Source organism: Ursus maritimus, unplaced genomic scaffold (assembly GCF_017311325.1).
Source record: "Ursus maritimus isolate PB19 unplaced genomic scaffold, ASM1731132v1 scaffold_15, whole genome shotgun sequence".
NCBI classification, from domain to species: Eukaryota; Metazoa; Chordata; class Mammalia; order Carnivora; family Ursidae; genus Ursus; species Ursus maritimus.
This window is the reverse complement of record NW_024423897.1, coordinates 31469365-31493297: the sequence shown is the minus strand read 5'-3', so window position 1 is coordinate 31493297 and position 23933 is coordinate 31469365. Positions and strand designations below refer to the sequence as shown.

Genomic DNA, 23933 nt, shown 5'->3' with positions numbered 1-23933 from the left:
CCCAAATATCACTAGGATGCTCCTTACTTACAACTCAATGTCCTTGTGTTTCAGCTTCTTTCTAACTGGACCTCAGCTGTTACGGTGTGTGTGTGTGTGTGTGTGTGTGTGTGTGTGAGAGAGAGAGAGAGAGAGAGAGAAGGGGGGAAAGGGGGTGTTAGATCCAGACTCACATTCTTATTGCTTTGTGACTAGGGAAGAATAAGAAAATCATCTTCTTTTTCATCTCCAGTTTTTAAACATGGGAGAATAACCTTCCTGGTACATCCTGGGTCATAATCCCACCCCGGGTATAACTGTGGACAAAGGAGAGCTATCAAAAGAGGCATAATCTGGGCACACACCCAACCCCTTGGCCAAGGGATGAGTCTGTTATCAAAGGAACAACACAGATGCTGGGCAGACTATACTAGAGCCACTTCAAAATGCAAGTGAACTCCACACACCATTGGGAAGCTACTTAATGTATGTATATCCTAAAAGAAAGTCAGATAAAAGCCAAAAAATACATATTAACACACAAAGCCTGGGGTAGTCCATCTTCATAGATAAATGACTGGCTCTGACAAGGAGTAAAATCAGAATTCATTTAGGTAAACACATCATTTGTTCTTTCATGAAAAACGGTATCTGTTCTTTGGTTAAGATAAAAAGAAAAGCAACAACTTGATTAGAAGCAGTAAAGTATGTTAACTATTTATTGTTGGTCTTTCCACCAATCTCTAGTACATTATTCCCATGATTGGTCACACCATTCCCAAACAAGAAAAAGGACAAGCACAGCGATCAATAACTGTTTGGATTATTTACACCATTTCTTCATGTGTTTAATATCCATGGTACTCTTTAATCAAGAATATAAAGTCATCTACTTAGGTTTTGCGACTCAAAGTTGGGAACATTCTTAGAATCACATTATCCTAAAGTAATGGACTGGAATGATAAGCAATTAAGTCTGCAAATATAACAACCATTAATAACATACATTTTTTCAAATTAAAATTCTAACAGATATGTATTATTCTCTGGACCTCACAAGTTCCAAGAAGAGTCCTTTTTATCAGTACTGGGAAAATATGCTTTCGATCCTGCAGCCAACCAGTCAAGATTATTTTAGATAGAGAGTGTGATACCAAAAAAGCCTCTCTCCTCCAATACCATACATGACACAATTGCAGTTGTACCTGAAGAGAAAGTGAGTTTTAATAACTGTCACCTAAAAATATGCATAAATTCCTATATCTGATGCCAGAGCAATGATATATTGCACTGTATATGTGCCTACCTCTGTCTGGAGGATAGCTGCCTGATCTGTCTTTAGGATGCCTGGACTCTTCTCCCATTTGATACCCAGGATGCTTAGTAACCCCCTGGGGCAACTGGGTGGTACGGAGGACCCCTCTGAGGACAAGTTCCTTAAAAAACCTACTCCATCACGTTTATTTTCTAACAAAAAAGTTCACTGCTCTTCAAATCCTGCTCAGCACTTATAAAACAAATAAGATATTCATTTATATTTTTTCTTTTTGTCTTTCATTAAAATGTTATAGCACACTTGAGAGAACAAAGTCTATATGGCTACACACACTGTAAAATGCTTGAAGAAAACTAGTCAAAACTGCTCATGAGATACACAATTACTATTACTGATATCCTTTCAATGAAATCCTATGTGAGTAAAATGAAAAACACACAGTCTGGGACAAATGTCTATTCCACATTTCAAGTTGTGATCTGCCGCATTGGCATGAGTTTTGGTGAAACCTGGTAAAAGAAAGAGAAAAAAAAAAATGACCAAATTGTAAAAAAAAAAAAAACCAAAAAAACAAAAAACACCTCACAGCACAAACATCTCCAAACTTGAATGATGTTGGTAACAAACTGCCTTGCCATGGACATCACCGAGTTTCCTCATTATATTCTATTCTAAACCAACAAGACAGAAAACTTCATTTTCTGTATTTAGTAGTTCTCAACCTTCTTGCACATTACAGCTCCTAAATTAAGGATCATTAAGACTCATAACAAAGAGGGGGTGGAAGAAGAGCAGACAGACAATAAAGGGTTCAGATAACCAAGCTCTCTACTGAATGGATCACTGAGCTCTGAGACTACTCAAAACAGAGAAACAGAGTAAGGCTCAAGTCTCTAAATGGTCAAAATAAGTCTAGTCAATTCACAATTTTGTTAAGAGACAACACAGTCTTTGGATTAACTGGATACATATTAATGAAGCTAAGTATGCTTAACGACAAATTTTATCAGAAATTTCATGATCAGAATGGAAATGATAGAAAGGCAGTAAAAAGATTCCACGTTTTTTTTTTAAAAAGGAGGTAACAGCATTAGTAATATTAAAAATTGACCATAATTATGTTTGATGTACAGAACAGCACATGCATTCCAAGAAGTCTTGAAGCAGAGAAAAATGAGGACAGGTCTACATTTAATGGTAGAGCTAGCTGGTAGAAGAAGAAATCTAATCAAAAGGTAAGTGGTTTGGCTTAATTTTGCCTGACCTTTCAAGGTGTAATGCCAGGTATAGATGTCTTCATTCAATCTGGCAAATATCCATTGAGTCCTAGTAAGTAACAGTGCCCACAGAAAGCACAGTTGGGGATATTAAAATCTAGATGATTTTTTGAGCCCCTCAAGAATGAACCGATAGAAGTGGGCCTCGCTGGCATTTTGCCTTCCAGAATAAACAGCTAAATATTTTGTTAAATTAGTGAACAAATGAACGAATCAAAGATTAAATAAGAACTAGAAGAACTAGGGGCGCCTGGGTGGCACAGCGGTTAAGCGTCTGCCTTCGGCTCAGGGCGTGATCCCAGCGTTATGGGATCGAGCCCCACATCAGGCTCCTCCGCTATGAGCCTGCTTCTTCCTCTCCCACTCCCCCTGCTTGTGTTCCCTCTCTCACTGGCTGTCTCTCTCTCTGTCAAATAAATAAATAAAATCTTAAAAAAAAAAAAAAAAGAACTAGAAGAACTAGAACTAGAAGAAAGGTTTTAACAGAGGTCAAGACAGTATTAAAAACAGGAGCAGGCAATTATTTGGCTTTGATGAGGTTAAATATTTTTAAATATTTAAAGTTCATTTATAAATTGTTTCTGTATTAACTTCATAATGTCAAGAATTAATGCCCCCTTTTCCATTTTTCTACTAAAAGAATGACACGATCAGAATAAAAAGGATGGGTATGGCTTCATATATAGCTTAAAATAAATGACAGCTCATTCAGACTTGCCAGTTCCAAGAGCAGATATATAATAATAGACAAAATAATAGACATATAATAAATAGACAAAAATCACAGCCCACATGTGGATAGATCTTCAACTCTACTGAAAAGAATAAAAGACATATGGGCTCTGTGTATTTAGAAAGTGTGTCTCACAAACAACCCATTTTCTTTTTTTAAACAACAGAGCATCTGTAGAAATAATTTAATGAAATAAAACTATTTTTTGGGGAAAAAAGATCACTTCCAATAGATGCTTTGTAGCATTTCCTTTAAAAGGAAACTGGCCACCTTAATTTTATAAACTAAACATCTGATCATTATCCTTGGTGTATTGACCCTGTTTGGGGCTCTAACCATTATTTATATCCTCAATATGGACTCTGACTTCTGTGGAAAAAGAAAAAGAAGCTTTATGCAGACTGACTTAGCCTGTCTATTTATAATGAAAAACATCTACCAAACCATCATTTTCACTCTGTTCTCTTACAGTCTCATCAACATCTTAAGCCCATGCAAGCTGAAGCAGATTATCCCGCCAAGGTGATCTACAGGGTGACACAAGATTATATGATTTAAGTGTAGAAGATAAGCCACCGATTTGTCTTCCCAGTCCACTGAAACCCCAACAGTATACTGTTTTGTTCTGGTATAATGCCAGTTCATAATAGATACTGAGTATAAATTTATTCAACTTCGCAAATATATCTACAGCTGGCTTCTTTCAGATTTCACTGCAAACATATAAATAAGCAGTATTCTTATTTAATTTTTTGCCACTGGTGGTTTAGGTGTATTCCTGCCTGGAGAATCAGACCAAGGCCCTTGGGAGTAGGAACTATACCAATTTGTTCTATTTTATTCACATTTCATAACTCAATATGGGATACAACTGGATGTTTAATAAATAATCGTGGATAACTAAGGACCTCTGGAAGTTTGTTTTACCACACGATGTTCAAATATGGACTCAAATTTTTTAAAAAATTTTTAACTAAAAAATAAAAACAGAAGGAAATATTCTGTTTCAAAAAAGGTCCACAGACATATATGGTAAAGAAAAAAAACTATTCTAGGTAACATAAGCATGCATTAGAAAAGAAAGAAAATAACTGAATTAACTACTGAGTGGAAAGAGAGAGACTGCAGATAATGCAATATAGGTGGTGGGATTTCCCCTTTTCTTTCTACTTTGGCCCATCAAGTAACTGTCAGTAACACACAAAGTGTTATACAGAAATTTAACATTTTCATTAGCTGATCACAGCTTTAATATGAGAAAATGTTAACCAGCACATTTTCAAAATTACTTTGACCTAGGTTTTTACCCTTTTTTATTATGCAACAACCTAGTTTGTCTAACTATTCCCTTCTGGAATGCTTATTTCCAGATCTACAGTGAAAACTGAGTGGACCTTTTCTCAAGAAGAAATTTTGACTAACTTGTATAAAGTCACATGTAGAGTAAAATGCGACCTATGCAGTAATAACCACATGGAATAGCTTCTAAAGTATGACATGAAATACCTTCTGAATGATCAAGTAATGTTATCCTCAATGTGCTTTTGTGATTAAATGTATTTTATTAACCCACCTATTAAAAAGAACACATCATTAATTAGAGCATTCCAGTCCCTAGCATTATAGAAAAGCAATCTGCTATATGTGATTTCATCTGTCAGGGTCTAAAGAGACGCCACTGATCATCAGATCCTCAAAAGTGAGTTCTTTTGTTGAGATGGTTCAGCTGCTACCACACCTTTTCATTTTCAGGGAAACACTAACATACAAATTAACATTTTATCTCAACACCCTAATTTGGAGGAAACAAGGCCACATGTTAATGTCAAAAGAGAAGGAGGGGTGATATGGTAATAAAACAGAAACCAGAGGTCTTTTTCAGTGCACTGAAACATGGAAACTAGCACTTAAAAAAAGAAAAGCAAAAACAGTAAAACTCCACCTTTTTCATCCTGACTTACCTACATGAATGAAAAAAAACCACACACAACAATAAGGGTCCTTTCTTTGCATGTTCTCTTTTGTAGCAAAGAAATGAACATGATGTGGATCTCAAAACTGTTACCTGATGAAGAAGAGGTTAACTTATCCACATAGGGAAAAAATACAAAGAAGAGCTGATAGGTAAGAAGAATTGTTTGCTTTTATCACTGGAGTAAGGAATTCTAAACAAAGTATAAACAAATCTCATTTACTCCCCCTGAGGTTACTGAAAAGCTAATTAAAGATGTGCTTTTTGTGCGAGGTATTGCTGACAGACATCTTTTTTCCAAAGGGAAATTCAAAAAAGATTAATAGACAATGACCCTCATACAGTACCAGAAACAGCTATACATGGATAATGAATTATGCAGCAAAATTGTTTTTACAGGAACTTGTTATGCACTAATAGGTACCAGCCAAGCATGTAGTACCCAAGGAAGAAGTCTATGAAATATATACATGACTTATCAAATAAGTTTTGTTAAATTACTTTCTCTAGGATGGGTAGCTTTGAATTTCTTCCCATTATAAATATATTTCATTTTAACTAGTAGATCCCTTCTTAAAAAGGTATGTGAGAAGCAAATTCTTTTCCTTCAGTTTTTCAGAGGCATTTCACCTCTACTTTTGATTAACTTTCAATGGACTGAGCCATCCTCTCAACTCCCATTAGGTAGGTGATCGGTGATTCATGAACAAGTACTTATATTAAAGGGTGATTATTTATATTATAGTACTATTCTCTTTGTTTTAAAAATTCTTAAATGTATACTCCCCTGATGTATTATGTGCTTTATGAGTCTTAGTTTTTTATGCACTAGGTTTTTCTTTCAATGTACGATACACCTATTTCCTGACTATAACTCAGTGTCAGAGCTCATCATTCTAGTATTTTCCACGGATGGAATAATCAGGCATCAAAGTTAATCAAAGAGAAAGCCATAAATCGTAGCTGGGTTGAAAATAAGGCAGTATCATTTCTCCGTGTGTGGCTCACATTTTTGAGTTAATTTAGTCCAGCCACAGCTGATAGGTAACCAAGAACAAAGGATTGCAAGGGACCTTACAGAAAGTTCAAGCTCCACCTTCTGCTTCCAGCAGCCCCTGGTGGTGCCTCCCGCTCCTGCTTCTGACTCCTGAGCCAAACGCTGGCCATGAGTCAGAGCCCGCTCCTGCTCCCACCTGCTCTCATCTGAAGGCACCCTCCCTTTTCATCACTCCTGTTCTCAGTAAAGGTCAACTCCAAAAATGATCACAAATTAATGGTTCATGTCCCGTAAACACCCATTAATCAAGCTCATGATATAGGACAAGTGGCTGGATTTGTTCACAGAAACACTTACTGCAAAATCACACCCAGTGCTCTTTTTAATGTCATCCACGGTCAGGCCTTCCCAGAGTTCAATCAGAGTCAGTCCTTTTTTGCTGTCCACATCAAACACAGCCTGTCAGAATCAAGAAAACGACAATGACAATTTCTATCACAGTAATAATTTTATAACACAAAACAGAAATAACCTCTCAAGTTCTTAAAGGAGAGACAAGACCCAGGACAAAGGACTCTGAAAATCAGCAATGAGAAAATGTCAATTCTAACGATTATATTTTGGTGAGAATAAATGCCAGCTCCCTAATCGGCAATTAGCTGTGGAGCACTGTCGATGCCAGAAAATAAATGAGTGTTGACTATTGATGGCACTTGCCACTTTGTAACCAGTTGTTTGTTTTTTAAACTACTTTCCTTTAGTTAGGTCTAACACTTCCGGTCAAAATTTCAATTAGATGAATAATGATGATTTGAAGAAAGAGAGGAATGAAGAAAAGTAGGGAGGGAGGAGAAATTTGTGGGGTGAATGCACAAGGATGGTGGGGAAAGCTGATCAATGCTGCTGGGTGAAGAGTTACAGGAAATAAAAGACAGGCACTCAGAAGTGCCTACAAGTAACTATAAAGGGATAGTAGTCCTGATCCTGAAAGACCCCCAGGTAAGAATTAAAACTTTCCCTTTAAGGCCTGTGAAGACACACAGGTGCAAGAGAGTAGCATGAGCTCTCCCTCTGGTGCACCTCAAATGAAGGTGGCTGTGTTTGGGACAAGCATGAGAAGGCTAACCCCCCACTCTAAACATCCTTTACAACATTCTGGTTGGTGACACCAGGTGATGGCAATACCAACTGGTATAGTGTGACCTCCGGAGGCAGACTCAACCTGTTGTATCTGATTTAGGACACCTGCTGTTACACTTTGCAATATGACAAACTGAGTGGAAGGGACCAACAAAGTCATTTAATATAACCTCCCACTCAAGAAAACATTCCTCTGAGATGGTCACCGGAGCTCTGCTGGAGAGCTTTCCATGTCAGGAGGCTAACTTGGCTCGGGGCAGATTAGACCATCTATGGATAGGAAGCTCTAACCATAAGAGCCCCAAACTGCTTCCTTCTGACTGTCACTCGCTGGGTCTACAAGTTGTCCTTCAAAACAACAGACACTATTCCCTCTCTCGGCTTCCACGGCTAGTTTCCTCTTACTTGACTTATGTTTCCCATATCCCTCCCGTCCTCCAGATTTACCTTACATTCAACTATTATTCGCAGGCTGAACTTGATTTTCAGCTAGCTTGGAAATCAAACCCTAAATTGCCATTTTAAATACATGCATGCTTAGAAGGCTAATATGAAGATACAGCCACATGTAGAGGAAAAGAACCCTAGCTTTCGAGCTGGACCGGAATTCCAGCTCCACCACACGTCAGCTAAGCAAGCAGTCTTTGGTGAACCTGTCTTTGCATGCATACACAGGTATCAAAAAACTCTACTTCCCAAGATTGTTATACTGGACAAATAAAATAAGCATACTCTGAGCACCTGGCATCATGCCTAAGACACAGCAGGGGCATCGTACCTGCACGTTCTTTCTCCTCAATAGCTTAACTTACTGTCACTTGTGTGTGAACTCAAATCAAAGACCCAAAATGCTTATTAGTTTCCAGTTAATTGATTTTTTTCCCATGAGCAAAACATTAAGAGGACCAGTGATACCTGCATTCTCTGTTTGATAAATTCACAGATAACCTGGTTGATTTTACTGGAAATTTTGGAGGAAATATTCTGGCAAACTTCTTTTTTGTTGGCACAAAAAATGTTCCTTAAAAAAACTTTTTTCAGCAGAGGTATGTGTTTTGAGAGGGAAGAAAATGGTCATTTAGGAATGTCTGTATGCTGCAATAGATTATTTAATTCCAAAATGACAATTTAAAAATTTTTTTAAATGGATACTTTTGCTTTGCAGAAAATGTGTCTGGAGCATTATTCATACTGATTTTCTTTCCCCTGCATTATGAACAACTATAAATTTATCAAAATGGAACAAATAAAAAAAAGAGCCTCCAGATTGTGTTATTAAGAATAGGCAGGGAAGGGATTTGAGGAGAAGATAACTGTGATATCATGAATATAAGGCTTCAGTGATCAGGGAGAGAAAACCTATGGTAAATTGACTTACTGCTTTTAAAAAACTTTTAACACCTTTGGCACACCCTAATTAGCTTTCAAGGTCATATACTAGAAAGCCAAGCATCTATTATTAAAATGAAGGAAATTTACTTTTGAAATATTTAGGAAGATTTCCATTTAGTGGTATAAAGTATAAACAAAACCTTGATAAAAATGGAGACTACATTACAGATAAAGCAGTTAATTACAGCCCAGCTGCTGGAGAGGAAAGCATCTTCCACAATCTCATTCTAGCAGCACAAAACTAGGAAATCAGGGTCAAAACATCTCCAAAGCCTCTTTCAAATGGCAAACCAATGGAATTTTCCTTAGAAGTTGAAAATGGAATTCTAGTCCCATATCTGCCATGGCAGGGCTCAACACATTCATTGCCCTTAATGGCACTGCATTCTCATTCACTCATTCAACAAAGATTTACTGAACACCTACTATATCTAAAGCACAGGGGTAAACATGCACCACTGCCTTCACTGAGGTTCCACAGCTGCCTTTCACTTCGCCTTCTTTTTGCTATCATCTACAGTAAAGGCTCCAATTATCCCCATATGCTAATGATTTCCACAAGTTTAGTCCAATACTGACTTCCCTTCTGAGCTCCAGATCCACATCTCTAATTGTTTATCAGAAATCTCTGACTGGAGAGGCACCTGGGTGGCTCAGTCGGTTAAGCATCTGCCTTCTGCTCAGGTCCTAATCTCAGGTCCTGGGATCCAGCCCAGCATCGGTATTGCATCAGGCTCCCTGCTCAGTGGGGAGTCTGCTTCTCCCTCAGCTTGTGCGCTCTCTCTCAAATAAGTAAATAAAGGCTTTAAAAAAAATCTCTGACTGGATGTTCAGGATGTTAACATATTCAGGAATATCACACCAAGTGTGTCCAAACAACCCATTCTTTTCCTACCTCCCACTGCTCCTCCCTGTCTCTTCCTACAGTCTAGGCTTCATTAGGAAATCTTAGGAAGCACCTCTGCTTTAGCAGTCATACCCAATTCACCATCTAACTAGGTTGAGTCCATCTGGGTCTCTCAAATCTGTCCTTCTGTCCTGTGGCTTAGAACCCTGATATTTCTGGCCTAGATCATCACAGGAGTCTTCTAACTGGACTCTGTCTCATCTCTTCCCCCCCTGCATAAGCTACAGTGTTCTTTTTAAAATGCAAATATAATTGATCTAAAATCATTGAAGGGCTCCCTACTGCCTTCCAGATAAAACCCAAGTTTCTTAACAATGTGTTCACATTCATTCATTTATTTTTAAGAGAGAGAGTGTGTGCGTGCACATGCATACATACATGAGTGGGGGTGAGGGAACAGGCAAGAGAGGGAGACAGTATCTCAAAGCAGGCTCCATGCTCAGCAAGAAGTCCTACCCGGGGCTCCAGCGCACAGCCCTGAGATCATGACCTGAGCCAAAATCAAGAGTTGGAGGCTCAACTGACGGGGCCACCCAGGTGCCCCCACATTCCTTTATGATTTAGCCCTTCACTGTCTTTTCAACTGTAGTCTGGAGTCTGGTCCTGCCCTCACTCTACACTGTTCCCCTGAAAGATCCTTGGGTAGGGGCTTATTTTGTAATTCCACCATGACTCTGCCTATTTTCTTTCCTTTGCCTAGAAGGGCCTCTTTGGTCCTACTTGCACTTGTAAATCCCTACTTACCTTTCAAGACTCATCCCTCACCTATCAACTTTCTCACCAAGAGAAGTGCAGTACATTTATTCAACAAGCATTCCCTGTGTATGGGCAAACACCATGCAAAGTCCCGGATAAACAGTAATGGGTAAGACAGGCAGAGCTCAGAGGTTATTTCAATACAGTGGACAGTGCTGAGTTAGGGCACGTACTAGGATTCGGAGAAGCACCCAGAAGACTTGTGGAGAGAGAGGGAAGATTTGCCTGAGAAGGAAACATATAGTTGAAACATAAAAAAAATGAGCAGGTATTAGCCAGATGGGAATGGTGGGAAGAGTATTCCAAGGAGAGAAACAGGATATGCAAAGTCCCAGAAGAACATCGCGGGTGGGGAAGACAACATAATTCACAGCATTTCAATACCGTTGAAGTGGGGAGAATGTAAAGGTGGAAACAGAGAAACCGAGACTGGAGGAGAAAGGGTAGAGCCTATGAAATGCCTTGCAAAACACATTAAAAGTTTATATTTGGGGCGCCTGGGTAGCGTAGTCAGTTAAGCATCTGACTCTTGGTTTTGGCTCAAGCTGTGATCTTAGAGTCATGAGATTGAGCCCTGCATTGGGCTCCGCACTCAGCGTAGAGTCTGCTTAAGTTTCTCTCTCCCTCTCCCTCTGCCCTCCCCACCTGCTCACTCTCGCTCTCTCAAAATAAATAAATAAATCTAAAAAAGAAAGAAAGAAAGAAAGAAAGAAAGAAAGAAAGAAAGAAAGAAAAAGAAAGAAAGGAAGAGGAAAGAAAGAAAGAAAGAAAGAAAGAAAGAAAGAAAGAAAGAAAGAAAAAGAAAGAAAGAAAAGAAAAGAAAAATTTCTATTTGATACCATTAGAAGCTTTTGACACTCTCCCCAGGCTGTTAGGCAGCCCCCCTCTATGTTCTTAACTCACCATCCGCATGTACCACTATCACGGTCCTTATCATATATATTACTCTAACTGGGTCCCACTGGAGTCTGCGTGTCTAGCCCTCCTGAATGTGCTCCCTGGGGGCAGAGACTGTCCTCCTTTTTTCTGTAGCACACTGTTGGGAATGCTCTAATTCAGATAAAATGTTCACAAAATGCTTATTAAATGAATAAATGTGTCAGACAATAATGTAGACAGGAATAAAGGATATACAAGTTTTTTAAATGGCACTGAAGTTTAATAATAATATGTTCTATCATAAGGAAATGTAGGTGTAGATGACAGGTGCCCAAATGAATGGCGTAGCACTCAAAGGATGAAGTCATGAGTGCTAAGATGGAGATGAAAACTGCGTTAGGCTTAGAGGATGGACAGGATTTGGGGAGGCAGGGTCATGTGGAAGGTACTGCAGGTAAGAGCACTGACCTGGTAAGAACAAGGCCAGAGCACACATGGACTGGGGAGAGGGGAGAGGGCTTACTTGGAAGAGGATGATCAAGGGGGAAATGCTGCTGAAATGATCCTTACAACGTTTACCACTTTATTAAAAAAAACAGGATAGAAGACTGCTTTGTTTTTTTTTCAAAGTAATGGATTCTTTTCAATAAGTCCTGTCACCACAGTTTTGGAGGGGTTCAAGAAGTGGTAAGACCCAGGGAATAAACGGTGAAATAAAATATTCTGCCCTTTTATCCAACTTCTATTCTCTACAAGTCATCTTTATGGAAGTCCACATAAACGGTCCTAGGGGAAGGCACCATTTAGAAGAGAATGCTGTTTAAAATGTGGCTCTGTAAAGTATTATGAACCTTCCCCCTCACAGGGCTGCTTTGGGGTGCTTCTTACCACACCTCAGTGAGGGGAAGCAAACCAGATTAATGCCAGGATGCTATCCCTGTGGCTCTCAGCAAAAGGAACGGCATCCTAACAAACAAACCCTAATACAGGTAATTTTTTTTGTTGTTTCACCAAGATATTTGAATCAAAAGGACATCCTCCTAGCTTACTTCTTAGAGTTGTGTCATTCCAGCATTCTAGGTTCAAATCTGGGTCAGAAAAATGACTACAGACAACTGTCAGTGAGGCTGCTCTCAGATCTGAGCAGTTTCCAGTTGTACCGTTAGCCAACATTTTCCATCTAAGACAAAAATCTAGAGAAGCACGAAAATGGCTGGTGTGTTCTGAAGTCCACTTTATAAAAGAGAGCTGAAAGCATGCAAGAACCACAGAATAAATTTCTTGGCTCACTGTGGGACTTTTACCTCAATTTGAACCCAAATGATTAAAACCCAGTTTTGGCTGACTTTCCCAAAATGAAATTCAACAATTTGCACTTGTGATTTGGGAAAGCAAAGAAGAAAGGTAGGAATGATTAATATATTCTTAACTTTATATATATCATCCATTTTAGACATCTTCATAGTCCAAGTAAAAAGGATGAATAAGACTTTTCTTTCATTATACACAGTCAAAGTTACCAAGGACAGCAGTTCAAGTCTGTATATGCATATTTCCAGAGAGTTGCACATTAAGAATTCTACATTTAGAAACATTAAATTGATGAATTTTCCTATTCAGTCTACCCACGGATTAAATTAATCGTATGACTACCAACACAACACAGTTTTAGAGGGTAACAAAAAAAATTCTAAAAATGCTTATAAATAAAAAAAGGGGTGATTAGAGTGAATAGAAACAGGCACCATACCTTTTCCGTAATGATGCGGTTGACGCATTGCTTTCCAGTCAGTGGCAATGTACATTTCTCCATGATTTTATGTACATTTCCCTGTTTTAAAGAAGGAACATCAAGAAGAGGAGTTAGGGACCAATTCTTGTTTCAAAGTAGAATAATGACAGGACAAACAGGAACCATCAGAGAAACTGTCTCTTAGGTACAGGCTGTCTCAAAATGTTTGCAGAGCCACGCTTTTGCTTTCTTTCTGGAGACAGCTTCTGTCTCTAAAATAATTTAGGGAGAATACCAAATGAATAGCCAAAGTCGTAAATGACTTAGCTGGGAAACACCTTGCCACAAACTGGACTCCTTAAGTCTCAGCCCTCATATTCTGTAATGAGAAATTTCACTTCTAGTGTCCTGCTTGTTTTCTTCTTTCAGGGAATGGTCTCCTTGACAAACATGAGCTACTATTCACCAAGGACGGGAAGCACACATAACACACAAATGTCTAATACCCTTTTTAAAATTAATTTTGTTTGCTAGAAAAGTAAAACATACGTGCAAACAGCAGTGCCTAGCCTCCCTTCCTTACTTTTAGACCTGTTCTCAACAGGAATCCATTTTATGTTACTTTTCTTCGCATGTTCTTTCATCTCTCTGCACATTTTCCTGTTACCTCTTCATTTTGAAATATTGTGTTTACCATGCTATTTATTTCTTGATTAATCCATTTTAGACATTATCTCCTAACTTATTATGGTGCATGAAGACTTAACTCTCTTACAAAACCCCATCCTCCTTCATCATCCGCAGTTCTTCAGGAGAGCTGTCATAATCCATAGTTCACTCCGTGGTTAGAATGTACATTGTTCTGCCTAAATGACCACGTAAAACTGTTCATTGCCAGTGTAGTACACCATGATTACATTCACATTCTCATGCAGCTATCTGCTTCTCCTGGAGTTTGTCTGAGCCTCAGTTTGCTCATTCGTAAAATATGTGAGCTGGCCAAAATTTGTATTTTTTCAGTTTCTTTTAGCTACTGTGCCCTTTCTTCAAACATAAAATAAAAAGGAAGTAAGAGTAGAAAGCAGGTGGGGGGGGGGCAAAGTCAGTGAAGAGGAGTGGAAGGTACCAGCTTCCAGTTAAGGACTAAGTCACAGGAATAAAAGACACAGCATAAAAAACATAGTCAATGACACTGTACTAGCGATGTATCAATGTATCAGGACGGATGGCAGGCAGCAACACAACCAGGGAGCATAGCATAATGTACAAACTTGTTGAATCACTATGCTCTACACCTGAAACTAACGTAACATTGTGTGTCGACTATACTAAAAAAGAAAAAAAAAAAAAAAAGACGGCAAAACAGGTTTTCCCCCATTATCCCCCATCCTCCAACCCCCATCCCCACGTTCCAGGTATAGAGGTGGCCTCAGACATGTATGGAACACAGTTGAAACATTAGCTCTGATGATCTGATTATGATTATGATTAAGCTTCTTTCTAAGTATCAAGGAACAGGAGCCTAAATTAATATTTCCTTCAAGGCTGAAGGCTACCCCATCATATTCCAAATCTCTATTAAAAATGCCAAAATGCTTCTATTGCTTCTTTTTGGATCTAAAAACACCATACATGATGTCGTCATCATCATCTTTACCCAAGTATTTTTTAAATAAATGAATGGGGAGGAAAACGGAAGGTCTATTGCGAATCCCAGATGGATTTCAAAAAGACAAACTCTATTACTTTAATTTAATCAAAATGAATGTGAAACACATAATAAATGGATAGACATTAGACCTTTAATAACAAGTTTTATGCTTCTGGATCTTACTGTATAAGAACATTTATAATTGTACAAGTAAAACCTCATTTTCACTTTATTTTTAATGCTCTGTTTTCCTTTCCAGTTTCAAAGAAAGTCTGCACGTGTCAGAGAAGCTTAATTAATGATAAATATTCAAGCTTGTACAGTTGTCAGGTCTCCTTACATTCAATGTAACTCAAATAAGTCATGTCACAGTGAATTCCGGGCCTGCCTGGGAACACAGTGAACAATCTGTGGGCCTCTGAAGAACATTTTTTGCAGGGAGCTCTTACTTTGTTCTATTTGAGCAAGATCTGCATCTGGTGTGAAAGAAACTACTTGGATTTTAATGAACAACCAACTCCATTTTAGGAGGAACCAGGAATTTCAATGGACAGAACTAACTGTGGTCCCAGTAGAGACCTTTCATAGACTACTTGCTATATAAACAGTATAGTGTGTGGTTAAGAGTGTGGACTGGAGCCAAAGAACCCGGGGGGTAAAGTCTGGCTCTGCTCCACGCTGGCTGTGCACAGTTCCAGGCCTGTGCTTCCCCATCAGCCTTACCCCATGGGGTTATTGCAAAAGGAGATGCACGCGTCCAGCACTTAACAAGTGCTCAATAAATGTTAGCTACTATATTGCTCATACAAAACATATTTAACATTTCTACCATCTACCAGGGAATTTCTTAGGAGTTCTTAAGTTGCTATACGAAGTTAGACATGTAATTGTGCAGAAAATGGTCTAACCACAATTCCTGAGACCTCAGAACTAATGAAACCACATATGGCTGGCCTAGGAAACTGCCACCAAGTGCCTTCTTGCAGTGAGAACAATGTTGCTAAAGGACTCCGTTCACATTTAGCTCTAAGACACAACACAGATCAAGGAAAAAGAGAAAATGAGAGGCAAAAAGATGAAAGAATGTCACAATTTCAATATTCAACAATAGGTTAGCTATGAAGCCAAAATAGGACTAACTCCCACTCTAGCGCTCTACTCTAACCATGCTGGGCTGAGCCTCACAATGTGGTACGGCAGCTGCGTAGGAACAATTGCTGAGTTTTTAGCATGTAAAAATAAATCCTAAAAAAGAGATTCAGGGTAGTGCGGTAGCAAAGAACACTGTCTGAAGAGTCCAAAGACCCATTTATTTTTCTCTTGCATCTGCCTTTAAATGGTCATTTGGTTCCTCCAATTCTCTGTGCTGTGGTTTCCTCTACAATGGTCTTGTCTTCCTGACCCAATCACTGAAGGAATCACACAAAATGTTCTGAAAGTGCAGTAAACTAGGAGGGGTGCAACCTACACACAAATATTTAGGATCAGTGGGGTCTGGTGCATCCTTATCATTCTGCTTCTTTCTGTCTTTCCCCATGAAGAAATGCCAGAAAAGTGCAGCATTAAACAAGCTTTGACTAGCCTCGAGGGCTCCTGATTTCACCATGCCCTCATATTTGCTAACTTCATCACAACCCTGATGAAGAGCTAAGTCTCTTTCCTCCACCTGCTTCCCCAGTCTTCGTCTTTTCCCCCTTGGTCACTTACAGGTTTCATGTAAAACCTGGGGAGTCACCATTTTCTTTTTAAATGATTTAGGGTCTCGGTACTTTCTATTACTTGCTTCATGGTGATCTCTCTTTAATTCTTTAGATATTTGTGTGACATCTTGCATCTAAATTCTTCAGTAACAAACAACTCTGATTAAATGATAATAAATCCCCCTTGTTATCATGATGGTAAACTTCGCGTTATCACAGTGAACTTAATCCCAAACAACAAGCTCTCTTTTTCACAACAGGATGATTTTTGCATTTGATATCAGCATTTTATTCACCTGAGGCAACGGAGCATGCATGTAATGAGGTTTTGCTTTACATAAAACGCCATTTTATGCTCATCTTTTCTGTTAAGTGCTTTTTAAATGTGGCTGCAACATATTTCTTCTTTCAAGAAACTTCTTTGGGAAAGCCCTTATGATCAAGTACAGAGAGGCAAATTCTAGAAGTTGGCTGCTCCTTAAGGGAACTTTAAAGCCTTTGTTCATGCTACCTGAACCACACACCACCTGACTCCATCACGCCACATTCAAATGGTAACACCCTCCCTATTCTTCAGGACTTGCTGTCTGAATATTGTAATTCTGACTCAAGGAACTCCAACAGAGCTAGAGCTGTAAAATACCACGTGACTGAGTATCTAAGGGCTGCCAGAGGCTGCTTTCTAGTCCCAAGATCCATCCTTGTACATTCCCGACATCTCTGAACTCACTAGGGGGAGCACAGCTAGCAGAAGTGTGTGCCGGGCTTACAAGACTTTGGGGAGGTAAATAAAGCTATGATCAAAGGCAGAAGCAAAGACATCTCAAGACTGCAGTATGAAACACACAAATTTTTAAGTCAAGAGCGAAGCTGAGTGAATTATGGTTATTCTACCTCTTCTGCCTACTCTGTCCTAAAGCCTCAAGGCTTGCATTAACGCACTGAAAAGAGGGGCTACCTAAGCTGCACTTTACAAGAGAATATTCAATACTTCATCTGGTGGCACAATGAAACCTAGGACAGATGTCTCAGGGTTTTTGCCAAAACATCACAAAAGAAGCCTGAATGTTACTCCCCCTTGCCTTTCCTTCTCCCCACTGGTCTCCGTGCTTAAACCAGTGAAAAAGAGTCTATATACACACACAAACACACACCTTACAGGGATAAACAATTAGGGAATGTGGTATTACAAAACACATTGACTGTCAAATCACTATGAAGATTGAAAAGAAACACAGAAAAGAAACATGGGATTGGCTAACTAAAGAAAATCAGGATATGCAGGGTAAAAGGACAAGATGGTATTACACTGAGTTTGCACTCAGGGGGTATTTTTGGTCTTTACACAGCACCTATTTGGTCGGGATTCCAATAATCCACACGGGACTTGAGCAGAAAGACTCAGCTAGCTCTGAAGTAGAGAACAGTTGCTATTACAAATGGTTTTTATATGTGGATGTAGTAACAGTGGTTACAGGCACATTCTCAAGGGGAAGGCTAACAAAATGAGATGGTGCATACAGCAAGGCATTTCCCTGAAAATGGTATTCAGGGCTTTGAGATCTCAGAATAGAAGGCCATTTTCTTAAATATAACACAAAAATCTTTATCATGGCCTTTTATTTTCTCTCTAAAGATTACATCCTATGATCCCTAGACTAAGGATGGCACAGCCCAGCCGTGAACAGGAATGATTCCCTTTTCATTCATGAATTGTTGTGCTACATTGGAAAAGTTTCTCTGTGAGTTAGCTTTCCTTTTAAGAACCATGGATACTCAAAGCCTCAGAATTTAGAGTTATTAGCTTAATTAAATTTCTATAAGACATTTTAAAGAGCTTTATTGGTTATTGGACTGTGTTCTGCTTTTTTTCTTTTCCATTATAAAATTTTTTTGGCAGGCATTTACATCATTAATGGAGAAATAAAAAGGCAAAGCCATGTAAGGATTTCTATTTTCTAAAGGTAAATATATTTTTCCCTAAACAGATCCTAGCCACAAAATAGTTTCATTACCAAATTATAAAATATTGACAAGCTTCTATGAATGAAAAAAAATTGAACCAGCTGTAACCATGTTAATTATAAATTATTCCAACAAAGAAATACTTTATTTACCTCGGGATACTTCTCAATGCTGCTGAAAATTATCCCAAGAATACTTCCCAGGAAAGAATTAAAAAAAAAAAAAAAGTATCACATTTGTTGGCTTTTGGAAACACATTTGGTCCAAAATAAATAGGACAACTAAACCTCAGTTACTTTATATAATTCCTCTCCATAAAAAGTATAAAGACAACGTAAAACCACATTCGAGATTTCTATATGACACCTTCGCTATCAGGTTTAGATTAGACGTAATCAAAAACTTACTCATAAAGACTTATTCCCAATATCCTAACAATATAATTATGATTCTTTTCATCCTTTCAGAATCCAGACCTCCTACTGTAATAAAAATAAAATCTAAACCTGTTTTAGAAAGAGAGCTTTCATTTATGTTCTCTAAAATAGTTACCCAAGCTTTGCTTGTTTCCAATAAATGACAATTATGACCGAATTTCTCTGCTTTTGTGCTCTGAAAGTTATACCCTTAGGAAATATTTCCAGTACACAATACTGAGAACAAAGCACTTTCTTTTATATTGTTAGTGGTAATGGTACCTGCCAGACCAAAAAAGGCTATTAGAAAAAAATGGGGGCCCAAAGGCAGGATACATGGATTTTCAGCTTACTTTTGCTCCTAATTCTGTACTTTACTTTTACTGGAATATTTAACCTCTATAGCATTGGGTTTGTTTTCCTTTGCAAGGGAAACAACAAGACCTACCTCACAAGAGTATTATAATGACGAGATATAGAGGTGGTAGTCATGAAACTGCTTTGAAAAGGTTAAAAGTGTTCCACATGTTCAAAGTCTCGTTACTATTTGAGGAATTAATGAATTCAACATTTATTGAGTCCTAATGTGCATCAGACATGAATCTCTTCAGCTCTTATAATGGACAGAGCCCCTGCCCTCACAGAACTTCCATTCTAGTGAAGAAGGTGATGAAGGTCCATCAGAAGAGGGGGGACTTCTGTTTTACAGAATAGTTGGGGAAAAGCTTCTCTGATACTTTGAGCAGAGACCTGAGTGAACTGAGGGAGCAAGCCAAGCAGGTATCTGAGGAAGAGCATCCCAGGCCTAGAGAAGAACAGGCATTTTTGCAGGTGTCTGTCTCACCAAAGCCAGGAGAGCCTTCGGGGAAACTTAAAAAGGGAAAGTGATCATTCTGAAACCTTCCAGAAAAGGGCAGATTTGGGTGCAACACTGGGGCAGAGTTAGTTCTGGTGAGGATGCAGCCTGGGATGGTATAATGAACACAAGCTGGACCACAGTGAGTGAGGCTCCTAGCTCTATCACACACCTGGACAAGTTTCTTAAGCTGCCCACATCCCAGCCTTACTTAAGAGGGTCAAGGAGAAGCTAACGAGATTCAGGGCACAATGCCAAGCACAGGGCCTTGTACCTCATAAGGACTCCAACTGTTACTACTTTCCTTCGTTTTCTTGCCATTTTTAGAGGGAAGAAGAAGGACATGTTAAGAGATGAAAAGAAGCCTAAGGGAAAGGGGATCCTTCTTACACTGTCGGTGGGAATGCAAGTTGGTACAGCCACTTTGGAAAACAGTGCGGAGGTCCCTTAAAAAGTTAAAAATTGAACTACCCTATGATCCAGCAATTGCACTACTGGGTATTTAACTCAAAGATACAGACGTAGTGAAGAGAAGGGCCATATGCACCCCAATGTTCATAGCAGCATTGTCCACAACAGCTAAATCGTGGAAGGAGCCGAGATGCCCTTCAACAGATGACTGGAGTAAGAAGATGTGGTCCATATATACAATGGAATATTACTCAGCTATCAGAAAGAACGACTTCACAACATTTGCAGCAACATGGACGGGACTGGAGGAGATAATGGTAAGCGAAATAAGTCAAGCAGAGAAAGACAATTATCATATGGTTTCACTCATTTATGGAACATAAGAAGTAGGAAGATCGGTAGGAGAAGAAAGGGAAGAAGAAAGGAGGGGTAAACAGGAAGGGGAATGAACCATGAGACTGTGGACTCTGGGAAACAAACTGAGGGCTTCAGAGGGGAGGGGTTGGGGGAATGGGATAGGCCGGTGATGGGTATTAAGAAGGGCACGTATTGCATGGTGCACTGGGTGTCATACGCAAGTAATAAATCATGGAACTTTACATCAAAAACTAGGGATGTACTGTATGGTGACTAACATAATAAAAAATTCTTATAAATAAAAAAAATAATACATAAAATCACATCATGAAAAAAAAAAGAAGCCCAAGAAAAAAGGTAGCTAGACACCAAAAACTTCCTAGGAAGAAGAAAATAGTAAAAATATCTTGCTTCTGTAAAAATCTTTAATTAGGGATTTCTAAGCAAAAGTTTGAAGAACCATTTCTTTTTCTGTTCCAGAAATTCTGGCTAAGACGAAAGAAAAGACTTTGGGGAAAAAAAAAGAGAGAGAGAGAAAGAAAGAATTTGTTAAATACAGGCCTAATGTTTTGAAAACGAATGCACAAAAATAATCTAAAATGAGTTGGACTTCAATGCTTATGCATCAACATTAAAGTACCAACAAAAAGGAAGTCAGAAAGAGTTTTCTCCAAATTAGACATTATGTTCCAGAAAAGATTTGGATTTGATTTTCATGCTTGGCATCCTTCTGCCTCTGAAATGAAGTATCCTGGATGCTTTTGCAAGGCATCTTTCAGAAGTCACATGTGTTGGTTTCATTTCTATTGTTCCATATTTATGCTCTACTGCTTACTTTTCACTGCTTACAAAACAATTTATGATATTTTCATATTTATTACAGTTTTCACAACAAAACCATTTCATGGCACACATCACTCTATAACAGAACTCCCTCATGGGAAGCAAGACAGATGCAAATCTTCCAGCTCCATGCTCTCCCATGATGCTGCATCTCTAAATAAAAACAGGGCTGGGGCGCGTGGGTGGCTCACCCGGTTAAGCATCCAACTCTTGATTTCGCCTCAGGTCATGATCTCAGGGTCCTGAGATCAAGCCTGGTGTCGGGCTCCATGCTGGGCATGGAGCCTGCTTGAGATTCTCTCTGCCCCTCTACCCCCCCTTCCCGCTCGTGCTGTCTCTCTGTCTCTCAAAAAACAAAAACAACAACAACAATAACAACAAAAACCAGGGCAAATGAACTAACATTTCCATTCAAATTAGCAGGTCTCAAGGTGAGAACAAGTACATAAAGCTAAGAATTATAAAAAAATAAAGGAGAATGCACAAAGAGCATAGACAATGAAGAGAGTTCCACCCAGTATCAATTTTGCAAATCATCAGAAACCCATGGATTCAGGTCAAGAAGGCAATTAAGCTTAGTTGGTTCAAAAACATGGAGTTGGGAACAAGGAACAAAGTTATACTGATAGCTCTGTAGTTAGACTGGAATTTGGAATCATAGACACCCGGTTCTAATCTCAGCTCCACTAGTTAAACGACCTCACGTAAGTTACTTAACCTCTCTGAAGCTGTTTTTGAAACCATAAAAATAAACCTGTATCTGGTTCACGGGCTTATACATGCAAATACACACGGAGTGCTTAGTATACTGTCGGTACACAGTAAGCTCAATAAATGGTAGCTGTCATTATTGTAGGATAATGATACCATCATCATCATCATCATAACCATCACCACCACCACCACCAAATGTAAGCTCCACGAAGCCCATGATTTTTGTGTAGTTTGTCAATGCCAAATAATAGAAGTACTTAACACATAATCAGCACTCAATAAATATTTGATGATTTATCAAAATAAAAGTATCTTACTTTTTGGAATAAGGACACTTTTATCACCAAGTCCACCATTTTCTCACGCTTTCCAAAATGGCACTTCACAGTCTTGGTAAGAGGCCATATTGACCACTTGAAAATAACTGTTGTTAAAAGCCATATTCTGTTGGGTTTTTCATTTTGTATGCGGTGAGCAACCACTATAATCATCTTTAAACCTGAATCACATCTGCCCTGACATCTTTTCGCTGAGTTTGAAGACATTATAACTTTTACTTTTATTGTGTATGCAAATAATTAAAGAATACCCCACGGTTTCTTTCGCTCAAAGTTAAAGAACCATTTCGCTGAATGAGAATAAATAACTGCTTTTATTTGCAACCTTTCTCTCTAAAATATAAATGCTATCAATTTGGACGAGCCTGAGAAAACAATAAAAACCATGGCTGCGTGACCTGATGTACAGGATTTCAGCATACTGGGAATTTTCAAACGCAGCACACGTTACCTTTGCAGAATGCTCCATGGTGACCACCACTTTGGTCTTCGCGCTGGACACTAGATCCATAGCCCCTCCCATTCCTTTCACCATCTTCCCCTGCAAAACAGAAATGGAAAAGAAGATGTAATTCTTTTTCACTTCTTTTAGTATGTGGCAGAACCAAATTAACTGGCAAGAATAAGACACTGTAACAATGAATGAGAAAAACTCACTGACCTTTATTGCTTAGTACTAGAACCTTTACAATATTAATATTCTGTTACTCTATTATTCTATGATTGAAGGATAAGTACAGGACAAATACTACGATGTCACTTTTATTACATGTGGCTAACATTATTTTGTTGATGATATATTAGCAATAAGACAATCAGTGGATAAGAAAAATCTTAAGAACCATTTCAGAATGCTGGCACTTTATTATTACAATAACAAGAGACTGAAATCCACATACCCCTGACATCCACTTCCTTCTTTTTAAACACATAATCAGCACCACTGAGTCTTCAATTACAAACACTTTCTAAAGCACTCTCTTGGATTTCCTGCAGATTAAAATGCCATTAGGTAGTAGGGTAAGGCACTAATGGTGTTTCCCTAGTAATGATTAATATGAAAAGGTGGGTCTGTTTAAAACTGGGCATTTATCTTACTCTTAGAAAAATAAATGAAACAAAACAAAAAGTATATTGCTGTTAAGCAAAACCAGAAAACAGAAGCAGAGCTCAGGGCCTTTCGCCATCACCATTCTATTTTTGTTCACCTGTCCATCTCCACATTCATTAAACATTTACCAGCCACATTCTACGGGCCACACACTCTGAATAATTCCCACTGTCTGTTCTGTCTCCTGGTTACAGAGTCCTGGAAAAAGCAGGTATTTCCAGAGATGATGAAATAAATTCTTACTCAAGTATATTGAAGAGAAATATCTTCTAACATTGAAACCTCCTTAAAATTTTATTTATTTTTTAATCCAAGTCTTTTTACTGATTTGACAGTAAACTCTTAGCTCCTTCTCCATAATTTCATAGCTACAAGTAGATTAGGCAATGCACTCACACCTCGCTTTCAAACACAGAGGTCTCAAATCCTCTGATCTCAGAAACGTTTTAGAGGCCAATGCTAACCACTGCACGAACGTGAATTAAATGTGCATTATATAAAGGAAAGGAGCAAGTGGTCAGGATGTCTTTG

The 23933-nt window shown here is 38.6% G+C and overlaps 1 protein-coding gene across 1 annotated transcript in view; it reads right to left on the bottom strand.

Moving 5' to 3' along the window:
• Nucleotides 1-684: 684 nt before the first annotated feature.
• OXCT1 (3-oxoacid CoA-transferase 1) overlaps nucleotides 685-23933 on the bottom strand; it is a 130316-nt gene continuing 107067 nt past the window's right edge. The window contains exons 14-17 of the mRNA XM_008692590.2: nucleotides 22743-22832; nucleotides 13059-13139; nucleotides 6592-6693; nucleotides 685-1764 (exon numbers count right to left, since the gene is read on the bottom strand). Of these exons, the coding sequence (XP_008690812.1) occupies nucleotides 1723-1764; nucleotides 6592-6693; nucleotides 13059-13139; nucleotides 22743-22832 (315 nt within the window). The 3' untranslated portion in view covers nucleotides 685-1722. The remainder of the gene's footprint in view (nucleotides 1765-6591; nucleotides 6694-13058; nucleotides 13140-22742; nucleotides 22833-23933) is intronic.